The 21727-nt window shown below is 47.1% G+C and overlaps 3 protein-coding genes across 7 annotated transcripts in view; 2 read left to right on the top strand and 1 right to left on the bottom strand.

Annotated features, from left to right (window-relative positions):
- Positions 1–293: 293 nt before the first annotated feature.
- Positions 294–1214, top strand: LOC307236011 (nucleosome assembly protein 1-like 4; the record flags this gene model as incomplete). The annotated part of the gene is made up of 1 exon (XM_080008271.1): positions 294–1214. One exon carries the CDS (start codon positions 294–296, stop codon positions 1212–1214), a length of 921 nt encoding a protein of 306 aa, XP_079864397.1.
- A 419-nt stretch (positions 1215–1633) lies between these two features.
- LOC307236010 (transmembrane O-methyltransferase-like) lies at positions 1634–4828 on the bottom strand (the record flags this gene model as incomplete). The annotated part of the gene is made up of 5 exons (XM_080008270.1): positions 4727–4828; positions 4105–4215; positions 3327–3594; positions 2594–2790; positions 1634–1951 (listed from the first exon to the last, which is right to left on the bottom strand). The coding sequence occupies exons 3-5, from the start codon at positions 3592–3594 to the stop codon at positions 1634–1636; spliced, it is 783 nt and encodes a 260-aa protein (XP_079864396.1). The 5' UTR covers positions 4105–4215; positions 4727–4828.
- A 176-nt stretch (positions 4829–5004) lies between these two features.
- The window catches only part of LOC307235630 (LIM and calponin homology domains-containing protein 1-like), a 71837-nt gene continuing 55114 nt past the window's right edge, over positions 5005–21727 (top strand). For all 5 annotated transcript variants that reach the window (XM_080007778.1, XM_080007776.1, XM_080007777.1 and 2 more), the window contains exon 1: positions 5005–5246. In XM_080007778.1, the coding sequence (XP_079863904.1) occupies positions 5049–5246 (198 nt within the window). In that variant the 5' untranslated portion in view covers positions 5005–5048. The remainder of the gene's footprint in view (positions 5247–21727) is intronic.

Genomic DNA, 21727 nt, shown 5'->3' with positions numbered 1-21727 from the left:
ATCTCCATATGGATGTCATCAATTGTGCGGTCCCACCATGTTGGTGATTAGAACCACAAACCACTGTATGGCACTGCGGCAAAACTTTGCAGAAGAGGTTCCGATGGGAAAAAAAAGTTCCATGGGAGTATAAGACTGTGGTAGCTATGGCAACTGGGGGCGTCGCCATGTGATGTCTTTGCGATGTCACAACTCTCTCCCTCTATAAAACCGAGCGGTTGGACCCATCAGATAAACAGCAGCATAAGCCGCCACAAAGACCCAAGAGGGAGCAGAAGAAGGAGCAGGGGACCATGGACGCAGCGGACAGTGCGCCCCCTAAGGGGGTGAAGAGGCGAGTGCACTCTCTGAAGAGGCTGCAGGTCCAGAGTTACAACATAAGGGCGAAGTTCTACCAGGAAGTGCACGAGCTGGAGAGGAAGTACGCCGCCCTCTACCGACCGCTGTTCGACCAGAGGAGGGACATCGTGACGGGCACGGTGGAGCCCACCGACCAAGAGTGCGAGTGGCAGAGGGACGGGGAGGAGGATGAGGAGATGATGGAGGATGCCCCGCCAGAGGAAGACCCCAAAGGCATCCCAGAGTTCTGGCTCACCATCTTTAAGAGCGTGGACACGCTAAGGGACTTGCTGGAGGAACACGACGAGCCCATCCTCAGGCATCTGAAGGACGTCCAGGTCAGGTTCTCGGAGCCCGGACGGCCGATGAGCTTCACGCTGGAGTTCCACTTTGAGCCCAACGGCTTCTTCAGCAACGCCGTCCTCACCAAAGTGTACAAGATGCAGTCGGCGCCGGACGCCTCGGAGCCGTTCGCCTTCGAGGGGCCGGAGATCGTCGGCTGCGAAGGCTGTCAGATCGACTGGCACAAAGGTAAGGACGTCACCGTGAAGACCGTCAAGAAGAAACAGAAGCATAAAGGCCATGGAACGGTCCGCACCGTCACCAAACAGGTTCCCAACGACTCCTTCTTCAACTTCTTCAGCCCGGTCAGAGCTCCTCCAGACGGCGAAGGCGCCGCGGGCCAGGAGGACGAGGACACCGTGGACTATGAGATCGGTCGCTACTTCCGTGAGAGGATCGTTCCCCGAGCGGCGCTCTACTTCACCGGCGAGGCCCTGGAGGACGACAGGAGCCTGGGAAACGAGGAGATGGAGGAAGGAGGTGGAGAGGAGCACGGCGAGGATGGAGACGGCTGCTTCTTCAAGCAGCAGTAGCCACTGAGATCAGGGAGCAGAAATGGTGGACGGAGAGATGTATTTTCATACAGTTTTGACTTTTTTTGCATTTAAAAATGTGAATCCAGATTTGTGATTGTTGCATTTATTCACCTTTTTCCATTTGTTTGTGTGTGGTTATAAAATATAGGTCAGAGGACGCATGTGGTCGTAATAAATAGTGGTTAAAAAGTGGTTCTGGTGTCTTTTGTTCTCTGACATGGCTCAGTCATGACGTTTCACTCCATGTACGTGTGACTGTGTTTATGTCTGTGACAAATAACCTCTTGAACTTGAAACAAGAAAAAAATATTCATTTATTTCAATATAATACATTTGATTTATTACATAAAAATAATCAACAGCAATCACTATATATCTCCATAATAACTAATAATCTATAGAAGACATGTCTCCTTCTATCCATCTACACAGTAGTAGAGCTCCATCACAGCGTTCTCCTCCGTCCTCAAGGCGTAGCGTCCATTCCTGGCAGTGATCTGCTCCATCAGGGCCCTTGAGGCCCCGGGCCCCTGGTCCCTGTGGACCAGGAGGATGTAGCACCCGGAGGGTCTGAGGAGCCCCTCCGCATCCAGGGCCACCAGGTCCTCCAGGTACCGCTGCGGGTCATGGTCCATCAGTACCAGGTCCAGGCCCTCGCAGGTCCCGTCCTCGGAACCAAGGTGTGGCCGCAGGGATGCGATGGCGTCGACAGAGCTGCAGGTCAGGACCTGGAACTGGATCAGGAGAGAGTGACTGGGACCAGGGGAGAGTGACTGGGACCAGGGGAGGGTTACTGGGACCAGGAGAGGGTTTGTGGGACCAGGAGAGGGTTACTGGGACCGGGGAGGGTTTGTGGGACCAGGAGAGGGTTACTGGGACCAGGACCAGGACCATTATCGGATGCTCTGGTCAGTAAACGTGTAATCAAACCAGTGAAAAACAAGGCCAAATAACTTAGACAAAATATTGATAGGTATCATCCCAACTGGTATCTATACAATGAGTATATATACTATATATACACCCTACTAATATATACTATATATACACACGACTAATACTGTATATACTACTAATTTATACTATATATACTACTAATATAAACAAATATATATTATATATACTACTAATATATACTATATATACATTACTAATATATACTAATATATACTCAATATACTACTAATATACACTCAATATACTACTAATATATACTACTGATATATACTATATACACATACAGTATATATACACTACTGATACCTCAACACTTGGAAGAATAAACTGCAAAGTCGTAAAATCATTGGACCATCAAGAGGATTATGAAGAACAGAATCCATCCATTGCCCTCTCTCTCTCACTCTCTCTCCACCCACCTGGTGGTGTTTGAACCCCGCCACCAGCAGCAGCTCCTCCCCCAGCTCGGAGGCCAGGGGGTCGCCCTCCACCGTCAGCAGTCGCCCAGCGGGGGGCAGCAGACGCAGCATCCGGATGGAGCCGTAGCCACAGTGCATCCCCAGCTCCAGGACGAGCCGGGGGGCCACGCGCCTCACCACCTTATCTAGCACCTGGCCTGGGGCGGGGCAGGGGGCGGGGCACAGGGCAGAGGGTTAGATGCATGGCTGCTGGTGATGTCAGCACATTGTGTTTAAAGCTGTTTGTTCTCCTTATCCGGCACGAACATCCAAACACGTCATGTTCCACATCAGCTCATGTTTAGATGACACTGCGTGGAACACTCCATCCATTTCTTCCTGAATAATGGCCGCTGTCTCTTAATATTTAGCGTTGTCACAGGCAACTATTTCCCTGTCTGGTGGCGCTGCATAGAAACTACAATGTAAGACTCGAAGAGATGAATGAGGACATCGATATAAAAACCCCACAGGAAACAGTGACGGGATGGAGAGGATTGTTCTACGTTGAAACTGAAACTACACCTTGTAAAAACCTGCAGCCGCACATTTTAACACCTGAGCATCTTTATTCCATAATGAGCGGCTGGCGACACATTGTTCCTTTTGTGCGGCCCTGGGGGACCCGGCTGGGACCCGGCTGGGACCCGGCTGGGACCCGGCTGGGACCCGGCTGGGACCCACGATCACTGACCTCGCTGTGGACCCAGGCTGAGAGAGGGGTGTGTCTCAGCGTAGAGGTCAAAGGTCGCCAGGACGCTGTCGGCCTTGCCGTGCGTGCACTCGGAGAAGACGAAAGCGTGGGTGCTGCGCGCACACGCCGCCCCTTGGCCCCGCCCCCGGCCCCGCCCCAGCACCCAGGACAACACCCCCCCACACAGGGCACTGATTGTGACACGGTGCCGGTGGGAAACCATGGCAACGGCAGGAAGCAGCGGCACCGAGAGGAAGAGCAGCCACATCTGAGGTGGAAGAGAAAGAAGAGGTGGAAATTAGTGGAATAAGGATGCAGCTAGTCCATTCAGCCATCCATCATCCATCATCCATCATCTATCCATCTCTGATCTACCTTCTATCCATCCATCCATCATCCATCATTTATTACATTTCACTGCATATATGTATGGAAGTATGTATATGTATGTGACAAATAAAAAATCTTGAATCTTGAATCATCCATCTACCTATCTATCTACCTTCTATCCATCTGTCTGTCCGTTCGTCCATCAGTCTCCATTATAATATGAATACTTCTACAAAGTGTAAACAAGTGATCAAACGTCATCATAGAACACAGTAAACACACCATGTGAGTCTTTTATTTGAACACACACACTCTTCATTGATTACCTATACAGCAAAACACTCCTTTATACACCTTTATCTTTATTTATATAACTATTACTTTGATATACCTATATATGAATTCATCCCAAATCATTTATTTCTTATTTATTTGAATGGTCACTCACCTCAGACTGCTCTGCTGTCAGAAACACCCGGAAGTCTTTACACTGTTTGGTTTCCAAGGCAACAAGCTGCGCTCAGCGCACGCGACACAACCTTCGATGACTTTCATCAAACTGTGACACAAATGGATTTTAGGGTGAAATGAAAAGTCGGAATCGAGGAAATCACTTCAAAACACCTCAGCGTTGCTGAGATTTACCCCAAGCCCAACCGACGGTGGGCTACTGCGCATGTCCGCAGAAGGGACAGCCCCGCCCCCCACCTGTCTGCGTTACCTGTTCGATCCACACAAGGGCAGCAAAGATAAACCAACTGGAAGATCAGCTACGATGGGAAGCCGAGTAATTGAGTTAAATTGAGTTTAGTTTCCACTGAGGAAAATGTGTTTTATAGAGTTTTATAGACTCGAATTTAAATAGTCAAAAATCCAAAAATGAAAAAATAAAATATTATAATTAAAAAAAATGTCTGAAAACAGTGGAACTATAATGATGTTCAAAGTGCTTCATATCATATGGTCATATGTATTTATACATATATTAATATTACACTTTACAGATTGCTTTAGTTTTGAGGAAACTAAAGAAATATCTATGAATATCTTTACATATTAACTTTACTAACGGTCAGCGGTGAGTAGATCGTTCAGAATTGTATTTCAGTTTCCATGAAAGTGTCCAGTGTGTTTGTGTCCATCATGTTTTTTGCTGTAATAACTTGTTTCTCTCTGGACACAAAATCGTGTTTTTCTCATTTGTTCCCGTTCCGTCTGGAGTGGGCGTGGCTTCCCGGAGCCTCGGCTCCTGATTGGCTGAGCCGCGCGGAGCCTCCGGTGCGCGTCTCACTGCGGTGTGCGCGCGCCGCACCGGACCGTGCGCGCGGCGGGCTGCGGCACACACCGGCAGGAGGAACCGGAGCCGCGGGATTAACGGGCTTCTCCTGGGAAATGGCGAGTCCGGCTGCAGGTCCAGGTCCGGGTCCGGCTCCGGGTCCACTTCCAGGTTCTGGTCCGGGTTCGGGTTCGGGTCCGGGTCCATGTCCATGTCCCGGTCCCGGTCCGGGTCCGGGTTCGTGTTCAGGTTCGGACCCTGGGCCCGAACCCGCCGCAGAGTGTGCGTGTCTGGAGGCGCAGAGATGGATCGAGGTGAGTCACCGCTTCTCACTTGTTCTGGCTCCGGTTTTATTTGTGTAGAAACAACTTGATGATGATGCTTCACCTGTTGAGGTGACGCCCAGTGACGAGCTCCTGTGGTTCCAGGTGATGTGCTGTGAAGGTGGCTAATAATGTGCTTTAACATGCTTTAATATTGTAAAGGTGGTTAATAATGTGGTTTAATATAGTTAATAATGTGGGTTAATAGGGTTTAATGTGGTTATTCATGTTGTTTATGTGGTTTAATGTGTTTAATGTGTTTAATGTGTTTAATATGGCTTAATATGGTTAATGTGGTTTAATATAGTTGAATGTGGTTAATACTGTGGGTTAATATGGTTAATCTAATGTGGTGCAATGTGGTTTAATGTGGTGAGTAATGTTGTAAACCTGGTTAAAAGTGTAGTTGTAATGAAGTCTAACGTGGGCTGAACGATAATAAGACAAACAAGCTTTTGTTTCCCTGTGAAGTCCCATCACGACGCTGAAGTGATGGTTCCACCTGCCGCTGGGATTCCACTCAAACCCATGAAGCTTAAACCATGAAATGTGTGTTGATTTTCTGGAACAATGATAATAATAATAATAATTCCACGTCTGAGTCAGTGAACTGGGTCCTGGCTCCCTCAGCTCCCAGGCTGCAGCCTCCAGAGCATTTTAACCCAGATTCATTTGGGTTAAGAATCTTTTCACTGATTCCATCAGACTCCAACTAGTTCAGGGGTTTCCCAAGCTGCGGTACGGGGCCACCCCACGGCTCGCTGAAGAACCCCAAAAATGGTCGGCAGCAGAAAGCATCTTCTATGTGCTTTGTTTTTGTTTGTCAGTTCTCCCCATGGAGCTGAATTTGGTTTGTATGTTTTCAACAGTTTATTATAGACACACGATTTTAGATTTATGCTGCTTTTTTTTTTTTGGTCTTTTCTTGTGGTCATTTTGTTCCTCAGCCAGTTCCTCCCGCCTTGCCGTCAAAAAGTTTGGGAAGTCCTGGAGGAGTTGGTGACGGAGTGAATCTCCAGACACAGTATTTATTCTTTAACACCGTGTTTTTAAGCACTTCCACTGTTCTGTGCCATGACCCTCGGCAGGCGGCCGTGTTTCAGAGCCTCGGCCCTAGTTTGCACCACACGGGGGGCGTTCATTCACACACTGATGCTATTGTTGTGTGTCCACCCCCCTCCCCCCAAGGACCCCGCCCTCCCACCACCCAGGGGAGGGGTCTCATTACCTGCGTCTACCTGCTGCAGGTGACACCATCACTTCACTTCATGTCTCCACGTTGTGATCTGCAGTGAAGCAGTTTTATTTGGAAAATCAGAGTAAAAGTTGATATGAACGTTATAGAGTCTATGGATTTTATTTTATTATCCAAGTAGTCAGAGTACTCACACACACACACACACACACACACACACGCACACGCACACGCACACACACACACACACACACACACAGATCTGATCATATTAGATGTGATTCAGTGTGTGCTCTGGCTGCTGTACCAGTTGAAGTCGTATTTAAACTCTGTTCTGGACGTTCTCTAACGTGTTGTTGAGCTATTGATCATTTTGCTGCAGGAGGTCCCATGGAACCTCCTGACCGACCCCCTGGGGTCCCTGGACCCTACGTTGACAACCACTGATTTAGCTTCTTAACGCTGTGCATCTTCATATAAGATGTTAAATTATAACATGGATGAATCAGTCAGTCCAACATGGCGTCCTGGTCCTGTGTGATGCGGTCTCTCTGAGTGTCCTTGAGCAAGGCACTTATTCACTGATGCCCCCCCCCCCCCCCCCAGTCGGCGTCACACTCCAGGTGGAAATGAATGAAATGTTTCATCTCCAGAGACAAGGTCACGGTGTGAAGGAACCTTGTTTGGGCCTGTTCACTCTATTCTTCATCTGGTCGTCTCTCTCTCTCTCCCCCATCTCTCCGTCTCAGCCAGGACATGTTTTCTGAACAATGCACAGTTCTATGGTTTCTTGTCTGAAAGGGAATGTGACACCGTCTCCATGTCAACGCTGATTTCCCTCCAGTGATATGGTGAATAGCAGCGATGCTGGGTGCGTTCGGGCTATTTACTGGATTTAACTCCACTGATGTTTCAGTCAATAGTGCCAGTGTTGGGATCAGGCTATTCAGTGGATTTCACACCAGCGATCGCATTAAAGCAGTCGTGATGGAAGGCCCCGTCTATGTCCTGGATTGAGTTCTGGTGATGTCATTGTGGCCCAGGCTGTTTAGTGGATTTGACAGAACTCATCGCTTTGCTTTGTCCAACTGCTTTGATTGCACATGTCCCTGTCCCCAAACCCTTACCCCACACCTCCACCCCAAACCTCCATCCCACACCCCTGTCCCCCCAACCTTTACCCCACACCTCCACCCCAAACCACTACCCACACCCCTGTCCCCCCAACCTTTACCCCACACCTCCACCCCAAACCTCCATCCCACACCCGTCCCCCCAACCTTTACCCGACACTTCCACCCCAAACCTCCATCCCACACCCTTCCCCCCAGCCATTACCCCACACCTCCACCCCAAACCCCCGTCCCACACCCATCCCCCAACCTTTACCCCACACCTCCACCCCAAACCTCCATCCCACACCCGTCCCCCCAACCTTTACCCGACACTTCCACCCCAAACCTCCATCCCACACCCTTCCCCCCAGCCATTACCCCACACCTCCACCCCAAACCCCCGTCCCACACCCATCCCCCAACCTTTACCCCACTGAGCAGACTGGGTTTCAGCTCCATGATGACCCTTTAAAACGGAGATGAACTGCAAAGACACATGACATCATGACAATAATTCAAACCTCTGGACCATTTTCTGGATTTATCTGCTGATAATTTATTCAGCCACGCGTCTGCATCTCCATCACTAGATCGCTTTTCATTTCCTCTGAGTTTGCAGTTTAATCAACGCTCTGAGTGGCGTCGCTGGCGGCATCACGCCCTGTTTGATGTCATGTGTTGTTATACTGAGATCAGATGTGGATGCCCTCAGTCCCCCGAGGGCCCAAAAATCACTGTCAACAGTTTCACATTTAAAGACTGAAATGAGCATCGCGCCCTGTTCTCCGCCTCGGTGCAGACAAAGTGCCCTACGGCAAGGCACAGGACCTGGGTCAGGGTGGAGTTTCCCCGCTACCTGAGGCTGTTTTGGAAATGCGTCGCCACGTGAGCGCTGCCGCTCAGTCGCTGCGGTGATAATGTTCCGTGATGTCATCCTGGTTCCAGGGCATCGGCGCCGTGTTTTTCCCGCAGAGCACCGACGTGTGGTGATAGCACCATGATCCTGAGGTGGAAGAACGTCCGATTTGAAAGGTTTCATTCATCTCAGCAACCCAAATTCTCCAAATAGAACCTGAGTGGAATCTGCTAAAGGCGGATGATCGGGCTGCGGTCGGATCTGGGTCTGAAGATGAAACTAACAAACCTTTCCCGTGGGAGTTTCATTGTGAAAACTATAACTTTGGTCTGATTTCGTACTTTACATTATGATGTAGTTCAGTGTGATGAACCTCCTTCAACATTTCATCCTGATCCCGTTGGATCCCTCAGGTCATCCGGAGGATAACCTGAAGGAAACCTCTGAAAAGGAAGGCTCTGATCAGATAATCCCAGCTGTGATCTTCTTAACGGCAACAGAAACCTGCCGTCCCCTGCCGTCCCCATAGCGGGACTCCAGGAGTTTGGGAAAAGCAGATTGGAGGTGGTGTAGTTTACGTTGACCTTGTGTTCGCTGTCTTGGTGTTAACCACACCCGTTCATCCAGCTTGGACAGGGTGCAGCTACTGTGTGGCACCTGTACAAGTTCTCACTGTGGTACAAAGTGCCAGTATACACACTTTTGATAATACCGCCATTTAAAGTTAACATAATAGTGAGATTACTGAGAACTTTATACTACCTGGGTGGAGGCTCAGACTATGGGGTGCTGTTGGCTTCTTTGGGAAATGTGAAGCTTTGAGCCTGTAATGTGAGTAAGGGCTTTAGAAATCTGTCCATCCATTCTGGAGGCTGGAGCACCAGGGCCTCGCTCAGGAGCCTAACGGGTCAGAGGGTCCCACCGAACCCGGCAGAGCAGTGAAGCGAGGTGGGCCCCCGAGACTAAGTCCCGGGGCCCCCGAGACTAAGTCAACGCGGGGAATCTTCCGCGGTCCACCTGGGAACCCCAGGGCTGCGAAGTGTGTGCATCATTCTTTATGAATGTGTTAATTCTCTGGTTCAAAGGGTTTGAAGTGAACGACATACGCTGTATGATGATGATGAATGAATGAAGCCACAAGGTTGGCCAGGAACCTGTCTCACCACACCAGGACATGCCTTGTTTCAAAATGTTCAGGAAAGGAAGATTCTGTCTTGTGTTGTATTTGAAGGTTTCTTTTGGTTTGTGGAATTTCCTTTTGGCATTTCATCCGCGGTTTCCACCAACCAGTCAATACATCCCATAAATCAAGAGGAAGATCAGGCTGTTTTCCACGGTTTCTCTTGCTCACAGTTCAGGGGGAGGAAGCAGAAATAAAAAGCTATTTGCAACTTTACTGCATAGAAAATGTGATTGGGAAAAGTTTGAATGGATCATATTTCTCTTGCTTCTGTCACCACCACGGGGAGATGTACGTGGCTACGCAGCGAGCTGAATACTTTTCAAAAAGTACCCGGAAACAGGAGCTAACTGTGGTATCTTCAATAGAAGTGGTGTGAAGCTGTGGAACAGTACAGAAATTAGCAGATTAAGGATCAGTCTCTATGCAGATGTAAACAACCTGTTAATACGTTTTCATAGTTACTACACTGTTTACATACAGGAATGACATGAATAAACGAATACGTTGTCATAGTTACTACACTGTTTACATACAGGAATGACATGAATAAACTGTAATACGTTGTCATAGTTACTACACTGTATACATACAGGAATGACATGAATAAACTAATACGTTGTCATAGTTACTACACTGTTTACATACAGGAATGACATGAATAAACTAATACGTTGTCATAGTTACTACACTGTTTACATACAGGAATGACATGAATAAACTGTAATACGTTGTCATAGTTACTACACTGTATACATACAGGAATGACATGAATAAACTAATACGTTGTCATAGTTACTACACTGTTTACATACAGGAATGACATGAATAAACTGTAATACGTTGTCATAGTTACTACACTGTATACATACAGGAATGACATGAATAAACTAATACGTTGTCATAGTTACTACACTGTATACATACAGGAATGACATGAATAAACTGTAATAGGTTGTCATAGTTACTACACTGTATACATACAGGAATGACATGAATAAACGTATACGTTGTCATAGTTACTACACTGTATACATACAGGAATGACATGAATAAACTGTAATAGGTTGTCATAGTTACTACACTGTATATATACAGGAATGACATGAATAAACTGTAATACGTTGTCATAGTTACTACACTGTATACATACAGGGATGACATGAATAAAGTAATACGTTGTCATAGTTACTACACTGTGTACATACAGGAATGACATGAATAAACTGTAATATGTTGTCATAGTTACTACACTGTATACATACAGGAATGACATGAATAAACTGTAGTACGTTGTCATAGTTACTACACTGTATACATACAGGAATGACATGAATAAACTGTAGTACGTTGTCATAGTTACTACACTGTATACATACAGGAATAACATGAATAAACTGTAATACGTTGTCATAGTTACTACACTGTATACATACAGGAATAACGTGAATAAACTGTCATAGTTACTACACTGTATACATACAGGAATAACGTGAATAAATTGTAATACATTGTCATAGTTACTACACTGTATACATACAGGAATAACGTGAATAAATTGTAATACATTGTCATAGTTACTACACTGTATACATACAGGAATAACGTGAATAAACTAATACGTTGTCATAGTTACTACACTGATTGTGCTTCTCAAGGGCAGTTTGGAGGACCACGCCCCTTGGGGATTGTGGGCCTTACGGACTGGTTTCCTGGCCCGACCTCCTCCCTGTCTTCATCCTGAGCTCATTAAACAACTGTTACGTCCACTTCACTGTGTCTGTGGTCGTCTCAGTCCTAACACATTCTTCTTCTGACCGTCTGCCTTTGTATGCCTGTGTTATGCTGTCATCACCATGTTATGATGTCACAATGCTTAAGGAGGTCCGGAGCGCTCTCTGTCGATTTATTTAGTGGTTTGCTGCTCACGTTGTTTCCTTATTGGTGATCATTCTTGTCAACTCTCCCCACACACGTGAGATCTTCATGTCAAGCAGGTCTTCCAGGTGTGATCACAGCTGCTCGGGTCCTGAGTCGCTCTTGTGCACGGATCGAGTCTTGACAAACTGAATTTTGTTTCTCAGAAGAACCAAAAAGTTTTGGTTCCGCAGTTCCTCCATTTAAATTGTTCCCATCTTGGTTGAGGTCTAAAATGGTTTGAAACCAACTCCTTTAATCTTAGTGGTAATTACAGATGTCCCATCCCCAGTGCTGCTGTCCTGCATTACAACGTCTTTCAATGACATGAATCTTCTGTTATTGCTGGAGAGTCCTGTAGACCCAAAACATTTGAAATGGAACGTTTCCCTTCATTATTGTGATAAATCCTCCCTGGTTGCCAAAGTTCCCCACGTTGTTAGACATAGAAAGCAGCCACCCTGCAGCGTTACAGGAAAACGTTCTGTTCCGTTGCGACCGGCGTCTTTGCGGCGTCTGCTCCGGCTGGTGTGAAACGCTGCCATCTAGTGGGCCAGTTGATTGTCACTTCCTGTTAAGACGGATGAATAAAGCCATTTTCGGTTGTGGTTTTACCTTCGAGGCCGTATCTGTTGGACAACAAAACACGTTGGGAACGATCTTCAGATTTCTAAGAAGAATGTTGATGATGGATGGAAATGACTGGGTCCGGCCAATATGACTAGAGTTCTTTAAAATATGATTAAAATATTCAAACTACAGCTTTGCAACTTGACTTGACTGGAGCAGCACTTGCATTAAACAGTTTGCAGTGAGTCCATTCTCACTGAGTGGAGCGATCCTAGATGGAGAGAGTCTATATCCTTGTAACTGGGTCACGGCAGCAGATTGTGGCTCCAATCTGCACTGAACTGGATCGCAGGGGAACTGGACTCTTTCTGACTGTCCAGGGAACCAGCCCCGCAAAAACCACAGTGTGCGTTAAATACTTGAATATCTGCTCTGCCGGTTCCTCCATGAAGGAAGATGATTTTGTTTTGACTGTGACCCCAAACAGGTGAGATGAGGCTGAGAACAAGCATGTCCTGTCTTTGTGGTGTTTGAGGGCGTGGCCAGCAGCGATCTGAGCCGGTCCGGTCCGACCCGGTCTGCTTTCCCTCCACGCAGCCCGACTGATTTGAATGGGAAATGAGCTTTCTCAGCCCCTCCCCCACTCCACGCACAGCTCTCAAGTGTAAAACTACATTGTGCTTTTGTTTTCCATGTACAAATGTCTTATTGTGATCGACAATTCTTCCACTGTGAATCCAGAATCCACTCCTAGAGGAGAGTGGAGTCAGAACTGGACACATTGTTGGAATTAAAACGAGAGGGAGGGCGAGACGTCTTGGTTTCATGCGGTCAGGGCGTCTGTGACGTGGAACCATTGGTACAGATCTCACCCAGAGAAACTGCGGTGAAAGAACTCTTTATTTCTTTATCTGGATCTTTATCCTCTGGCCCCGGCGCTCACACAAATTCACTTGTTGCTTTTGGGGAGTTTCAAACGTAAAATGAGCCACATCTGCTGCAGCTTCATTCAGTTTGATGTGTTAACGCCCGGAACTGGGATTGTTTCATGAAAAGACAAACGTTGTTCCTCACCTCCATGAATGGTGGCTTTTACACACACACACACACACACACACACACACACACACACACACACACACACACACACACACACACACACACACACACACACACACACACAGATCATGCATGATGCAGCATCACTACCTCTCATCCAGCTGTAAATATACAAACTTTTATTTTCCCTCTTGTGCATTTGAAGTGACTACGTGTGATGAAGCAGATTTCCTCCGTCAGACCAGTTCTTTCAACACAGTCTTCACTGGGAGTCCAAATAAAATAAATACCTGGGCAAGAATGTCAACCAGTACTGGAATATACAACACACAACCACTCCACCGCTAACAGGAATAATCATTTCAATTTGATAAAACAAACTCCCTTCATGTCGGGGGGGACAGATTATACCCCCCTCCCTCTGTTTGGTATTCAGCTCAAAGCCTTTGCTTTTATTTGCATGAGAATAAACGCCTGTTTCTCTTTTCTCGCTTCTCTCCCACATTCTTCTGTCTGTGCCGTCAGACGGAACTCGCACCTTTTTCGAAAAGCAGCAGAAGTTTGATTCCCGGAGCAGGAGCCTCGTCTGCGTTTGCTGTGATTTAGCACCAAACCTGCATGAAGCCCCTGACCCCCAAACACACAACCCTGTCTCCTTACTTTCCAAACACGAGGATCTCTTTAATAAACATCCTTCTCGCCCCTCGCTGCAGTCTAAAGCCCCTTTCCCACTGCCGGAGCCTTTTCAGGAAGCAGGCTCTTGGGAACTTCCGCCTTCAGGGTGAACTGGTTCCAATTGGATCATTGCTGGTCTCCAAAAAAGTCCCTGCAAATGAAAGGCTGAAATGCAGTCAGCGCAGTGAGCAGGTGGACGCTGGGCTTCTCCTTCTCATCTCCACGCTTCCTCGGTGCAGTGGGACAGAAACCAAGAACTCCATCATGACTCTATTCAAGGTTCTGGGTCTAAATGGCTCCTGCTTTAGTTCCTGTATCTTTGCTGGAAAAGCAGCTCACTCAGACCTCTTCAAAAACCACGAACCCGCTCCAGTCTTCCAGGTTCAAGGCTCTTGACCCTGTTGTGTTCTGGGTCTGTGGAGGCTGTGAACTGGGTCTGGGGTCCGCTTTGTACCGAATTCATCTCGGCTTTTTCCACATGATGAATTGCGAGGCTAGTTTGCTCCTGTGTGAGCATTTAAATGAGAAACCATTCGATTTAGCAGGTTTTGGTGAAGCTGCATCAGAAGGTTGAGCTGCTGCTGCTGCTGCTTGGTGCAGATCTGATGAAGCCATGAAGCATCTCGGTCTTCGTGCACGTGTGCGTCGATTGACGGCCCTGAAGCCGCCTCCGTGCAGCCGAGCTCTGCGGCTGGAAGCAGTAAACCTGTCGCTTGTAACACTGAGGGAAGGTCTGCGCAGCACGTGCACGCGTGTGATGCACGTGTTCAGGTCGATGAAGAGGGTGAAGACTCTTTTAGAGTCTTTATATCTGGCTCAAACTAGTCTAGATTGTTCCCCTAGAAATGGCTTCTTCACATCTTCTTAAAGTCTCACATTATTTGATTATCTCATAAAATATGATTCATAAATACAAAGTACATGCCAACTCGTCTTACACTCTAGTGACCCAGACGCTAAGTACTTATTTTCCACTTTAACGTCTGTAGTTGAAAATATTTGTATTATCACAAAATTTTTGGTATTTTCACACAGTGCATCCACAACATTAAACCAGTGACAGGTGAAGTGAATAACATTGATCATCTGGTTCCAATGACACCTGTCAAAGGGTGAGATATATTATTATTATTATTATTATTATTATTATTATTATTATTATTATTATACTGATATATGTATATATATATAATTATATATAATACAAGGACAAGGAGCACATTGGGATGCTGGACGACTTGGTCAGAGCATCTCCACAAGCACAGGTCTTGTGGGCTGTGTCAAAAGTGTCACCGTAAACTCTTGTTTTTCAATGAAACCAATGTAAATATTTCAGTATATCAAAAGTGTGTGTGTGTGTGTGTGTGAGAGAGAATATTCAGCTTTTTACACTGAACCTTCTCTCTCTAATGGACTTGGAGTGTCTCGCTTCCTAAAAGCTTCTTATGTAACCCGCGTCTTGCTGCTTAACTTCCACAAAACAGCGTTCATGAAACTCACGTGAGCTATGAACTGATTGAGTTATTAAGATGTCAATGCCCCTAGTCCCAAACGTCAGTATGATAGTTTTAGTGAAGTAAAAGTTCTGAGTACTTCTTCCTGTGTGTGTGTGTGTGTGTGTGTGTGTGTGTGTGTGTGTGTGTGTGTGTGTGTGTGTGTGTGTGTGTGTGTGTGTGTGTGTGTGTGTGTGTGTGTGTAAATCTGCTTACTCCGTCACATCCAGAACCTTCTCTCATTTTACTGCTTTTCCGTCATTCATTCACAAACATTCTGCACTTTGTTGGGATTGTGAAGCACAAAGCTCCGGGTTCTGGGACAATTAAACAGAATTCAGACTTTCGTACGTGAACATACCTGTGCACCATAGAGCACCTGCCTCACTACTATAGGCTGCATCCCTCTGTACTTGTGTACTGCACCAGATACTTCTGTATACAGTGTACTCTGCACCTCAAAGCTTCAAACACGGCGTGAGCACACGGTCGTCAGCATACAGGAGCACAACAACAACAACAACAACAACAACAACAACAACACTAGTTACAGTTACTTCAGAAAGGAGCATTCCAGTGATTTGATCTGTTTTCTCTTCTCTGGGTGTTTTTCAGGACGTTCTTATTGGAAAACCCTTCCACTCCCCTTGGAGTTTTTAAGGGGTTGAGATAAGTATGTTGTTGTTGTTTTTGTTGTTTTTTTCTGGATGGAGGACATGGTATCAGGCCTGGCGGTCTTTCCGAAAGCCCCCGACCCCCCGAGGAGAAAGACAAAGGCAGGATTTCTGTGCATTCGGGGAAAGGGAAACCGGTCTCCCCAGTCCATCACCGCTAACTGGGACTGACGGGGCCCGACTGGGAATGTGAGGCCCTCAACGTGTGCTCGATTTGTGCCTTCAGTGTCGCCAGATGTAATTTTGTTTTTTTGTTCTTTGTGTCACAGACTAATTGTTGTATTTTCCTGCTGCTCGAGGTAGAGATTTTTTTTATTATTTTTATTTTTTTAAGCTCAGTGAAATGATCAGTGAACATCTCCCTCCTTCTTGGTCATCGGATCAAACGTTATTAATAATAGATTTTCTCATAATCAATTAATCAGAACTCTCTGTAATCCCACACTACCAACCTCAGTTAAGATTAAATACTGGAGGAAAGCAGCTTTAATCAACACCAAGATGTCTTCACATGATCAAGATCCATGGAGGCATCAGAGATATTGCACAACTATCGCAGTTCTTGATGATTTCATCCAATGATGTTGTGACTTCATGATCGAAGTTATGATCTGAGTTATGAGGACTCACCAGGAGGAGGTTGGTGCCAGCAGCACTGGAGCTGGATTCTAGAGTTCCTCCTCCAGTGAAGACTCTGTCATGATTCCAACCAAAGCAAAGAACCTGAAGCTATGACACAGGGTGCGTGAAGCCTGTGGAGCTGCCGATTCCTCCTTCGTGTTCAGCGCTGACAGTCTGTTGATGAAGCTCCAGATCGCTTCATGCGCTCGGAGAACCAACCTCGGTGATGACGAGAGGCTTGTCTCAGCCTGTTCTCTAAACAGACGACAGGGGAACGTTGGGAGATGTTTGACCTTTCTTTACTTGACAACTTGCTGGAGATATTTTCCATGATCTTCCTCTGTGTATTTAGCTCAGTACTTGTCACTTAATGTCGTCTATAGAAAAGCCCTCATCGGGCCACCCTTTGTAGAGGTAGGGTGGAGGTGTCTTCTGGAGGAACAACATTGGTGCAAATCTATTATTTAAAATCTGCTGATTTGACATGCAGTCAGTATCCAGATCAGTTGCCTGTATACTGTTTAATATCTGCTGCTGTTCATCCCTGATTCCCTAAATCAGTGACACTGCTCTGAAGCAGCTTTCACTTGAAACGTGCCTCAAACTCTGGTTCATTTAAGCTCCATCCCAACAGAACCCTTTCATAGATTCAAGCACTTCCTGTCTTATTCCAAGGAAACGTCAAATGTTTGTTTGATTTTTCCTTCTTTAAATGCTCTTTAAACGCTGTCAAGTGTTCGAAAGGCTCCCGAAAACACTTTCTTCAACACTCTGAATATTAATCCGTCCACCCTGGCAGGTCAGCACCCGGTCGTCTGTCTGGGCTCAGATCCCAGCGACGCCACCGGCTGCCCCTCTGTGCCGGGGGGAAGCGGGCAGGATATTGGAGACTAGTGGAGGTCCCCGGAGGAGCCCCACCGGCCAGGAGGCTGTGTTCAGGGGACTGGGGCCGACGCTGAGCCTCCAAGCCTTTGACGCGCTGAGCTGCCGGAGGAAGCCACTGGAAGCTGCTTTGGGACGGAAAGGCGTGGAGGTGGATCTAGAGCTCTGAGTGGGGCCGTCCGAGGGTTCCAGGGACCTGACCTGTCCGGTGCTTGAAGTCGCCACGGAAACACAAACCAACCATCGAACCGACGTGTCAACAATGTGTCTGCAAACAAGCAGGGGGAAGCTGCTAAATCAAATTTACAGGTTTTCCCCTCGACGTGATGTCGTTATCTTTGTTTTTTTTATTTTTTCACGACATAGAACCTTCAGGCAGGAGTCTTTACCTCGTTGTACCGTGCTTCCGTGGAATGTTCTCCCAGAAACACCACCGTTATCTCTCAAACTGCCATCTCTCCTTCGACTGTCCTCCTTTTCACGCGATCCCGGAATGCTCTCTGTGTGTCCACCCACACGCTGACTTCCTGTCGCTCGGTGATGGAGGTGCATTGGGTGAAGGGGGTTTTAGTGGAGCCTGGATCTGTAACCGCACACCGGGCCGTAATGGCTGCAGGGAAGAGGAGGTGTTTTGTGTCTCAGAGGGACCAGTTGACGGTGGGACCGATGGCGGGGGGGGGCGCCCTGCCCTGCCCTGCCCTCCGTGAGAGGCTCGGACACAATGGGGGCCCTGTGTCCGTCCCACTCCGCAGCCTCAGAGGGGACATTGTAGTCCGATCGGACCGGGGGACCGGACGCCCTGCGAGGTGGCTCCTACCTGCGAGCTGAGAGCGGGGGCCGGGTCACCGGGTTCCTCAGGCTCTGAGCGGAGGAGCTGGTCTGGTTCATCACAAACAGCAGCATATTAATGATCAATTATCACGTTTCTACCATGCGGGGGAGGGCGGCTGACCTGAGGACGCTGTCCTGGAAACGCACGGACTCGACATTCGAGTTTGGAAGCCATCGTCTGGCAGAGCAGCCAGAGCCGAGCGGGGGGGAGTTGCAGCGGGAGTTGGTTCTATTTGATATTTCAGAAAAAAGAAAACGGGAGAAAGAAAATGTGGAGTCACAGTAAGAGCCTCCACGACGCGGCTGATGTGGATCCTGTGGTGTCAGGCAGAGGGAGATTGTTATGTAAGATGATTGTCTTTGATACTATTCCACAGCGTCTGTCTCTCTCTCTCAGGTTCATTCTTCACCTCCAGGCGAGGAGGAGGAGGAGGAGGAGGAAGAGGAGGAAGAGGAGGAGGAGGAGTCTGACTCTCACCCTGTCTGACCTCTGACCCCCCCCCCCCCTCCATTCCCCTTATTCCTTCCTTCCTCAATCACTCTCTTTGTCCCCCCCCCCCCCCCCCCCCCCCCCCCCCCCAACTGTACCCCCCCAGTCATCCCTCCATCCCAGGGCCAAACATGCCTCCGGGTCCCCCTTGTGTCAGCACAGGGCCCCTGCAAGGCCCCTGGAGTGTGAGTGTGTGTGTGTGTGTGTGTGTGTGTGTGTGTGTGTGTGTGTGTGTGTGTGTGTGTGTGTGTGTGTGTGTGTTGTACGGTGCAGAGTGTTAGTGAGTGGGGGGGGGGGGGCTGTGCACAGGGTTAATCCACAAGCCAAACATTGTTCCGTGCTCTAATCAGGGTGGAAATGGGACGGTCCGGCTGGAATACCAACATTTAGCCCAGTAGCGAGACAGTGTTTAATCAGAGCGGCTTATCAGTGGAACGGGAGGGAGAAAGGAGGAGGAGGAGGAAGGGAGGGAAAAAGGAGGAGGAGGAGCGAGGGAGAAAGGAGGAGGAGGAGGAAGGGAGGGAGGAGGAGGGAGGGAGGGAGAAAGGAGTAGGAGGAGGAGGAGGAAGGGAGGGAGAAAGGAGGAAGGGAGGGAGGAGGAGGAGGAAGGAGGGGAAGCGACATCCAACCCTGTTAAGCCCCTAAAACAACACGTTGAAAGGGAAAACCCCGACGGAGTCCTGCGTCTGGGTGCGAGGTGTCTCTGAGGTCCCACACCAGGGCTGCACCATGAGCCGAATACTCAAAGTGTGATTATGATGTAGGACGCTGCGATGGTGATAGGATACCACGTGTCAGAGTGTCTCACTAGTTGTGACGTGTTGTCCATCCCAGCAGGGAAACTGTCTTTTCACCTCCTTCCTGGTGAGGACGCTCTGGGGTCACAGTCAGCGACGATGTGACATGGGAGAGGTCCCGACGCTGTTTGGGACGTGACTATAATGAGAGCTTCCCGGGCTCTGTCTATCTGCTGGTTTCGGTGTTTGAACTGAATATTCCTCGGGTGTGGTGTCAGCGATCGGTACGCTTGACAGAACAAGACCTGGCTTCTTCCAGCCGGTTCCAGCCTTCTGCAGCCGGTTCGTTCACTCTGTGTTTTCCCCGGTGAAGTTTTCACCTGTTGTTGCAACCCAACAACAGGTGAAAACTTCACCGTGGACTCCTCCCTTCGCAAGTCCCCGTTTGATTGACTGCTTTTTTTTGGTCTCTGTTTGATTTGCTGTTATCGCAGCTCTTTGCAATGTTTTTCTAACGGAAATTCCAATCATAACAATAAAAGTAGGATGCATGGGGCCGCGCTAATGGAAAGTTGTTTTTCTCTTCCATCAGTTAAGCAGATCTCGCTGACAACTTACTGCAAGATGGACTGACACGTTGAGCGGACAAACGGCCGCTTTGTGCAGCTTTCTGTTTCCCTGTTAAAGCTGCTTTAGCCTCACTCAGTAATAACCATATCCTTACTTTGGTTAATCCAGTTTTCAGAGTTTTCACATATTTCAGGGTCTCAGAGAGGTAGAGAAAGACCTGGTGCTGTCGGAACAAGTCCGTGCTTAAGTGCTAAGGCAGTATTTAAAGTTGATCAGTCATACTTTCTGACTGGTTGTAAACAGTGCGTCTTTGTTCAACATCTTGCATATGATTTCTGATTTCCAGTTCATTGCTCAATATTTACTAGAGATGCAACACTACAGTGGGCTCACCGTTAAGTATGTATCACAGTCTTGGGGCCACAGTAACGGTACGGTTTTGATATCTTTATATTTAAGATTTTTTTTCAAATAAAAAATATAAAAGTCAAAAGGTGTAATACATGTTTTTATACTAGTCTGTCTTAAATAACTAGCGTAACGCTGTGTGTGTATGACTGTGGGGGGAGACGGGAGTTCAAGTTCATTGGTGGGTTGTTATAACTTGCATAAGTTCAGCACATTGGAGGGGAGGTGTGCAGGGTAGTGGATAATTCAGGTATTTATTTTTGTTCATAGTTATTTATTTATGCATATGCAGGTACTCCTCACTTAATGACCGAGGACCAGGTCCTTAAGCCAATTGGTCGATAAGTGAGGACCCGTGTTTTTTCACAGTAAGGGGGTGTGGCCATTTTATATAGTGTACAGTATATAGTGGATATCATATATATATATAGTGTATATAGTATATAAAGTGTATATAGTGTACAGTATATTGTGTATATTGTATATATAGTGTATATAGTATATAAAGGGTGATGAGATGCTTGGTATTGTACACAGTGTACAATACAGACTGGTCAGAGAGCTGGTCCTAAGTCTGAACAGTCGTTAAACAGGTAGGTTGTTAAACAGGTAGATTGTTAAACAGGTAGGTTGTTAAGTAAGAAGTACCTGTATATCATTTTTAAATGATATAAAATGTTTCACAATAAAAAATAAAACTGGCTCTCTAGTTGCCGGTGGCAGGAGACGGCAACTTTAGCAAACAATACAACATGAAACTGTAACACAACCACAAAGAGTTGTTCAAAAGAACCGGATCATTCGCGAATGACCCGACACTATCTGGTGCGAGAGAGAGAGTGCCTGAAGAGAAGCTTGTAATAAAGAGGGACACGGCCATCCCAGGGGTTATTTTCCAACTGAACACCTTGATTGATTGCGCTTTTTACTAAAACATTTCTACATATTTTTATCTCGTGTTTCTATTGAAAAAGCTGCGTAGCCGCACAGTTGAAAATAAACAAAACTAATTAAAACATACACAAATAATTACATTATAATATGTATTTCTCCATTTGAGACCTTGTACATGGTTCTCTGTGTCAAACAGCTGAAATTGAAGTCGCTTCTCTGTCATATCATGTTACATATGGATCTTCTTATTGGAGTTTTGTAATGCCACACTTCCACGTGAGGCTGGTTTCAGGCTGAAACCAGCC

This window comes from Zeus faber (genome assembly GCF_960531495.2).
Source record: "Zeus faber genome assembly, chromosome: 10".
Classification (NCBI taxonomy): Eukaryota; Metazoa; Chordata; class Actinopteri; order Zeiformes; family Zeidae; genus Zeus; species Zeus faber.
This window is presented reverse-complemented; position numbering and strand designations above follow the sequence as displayed.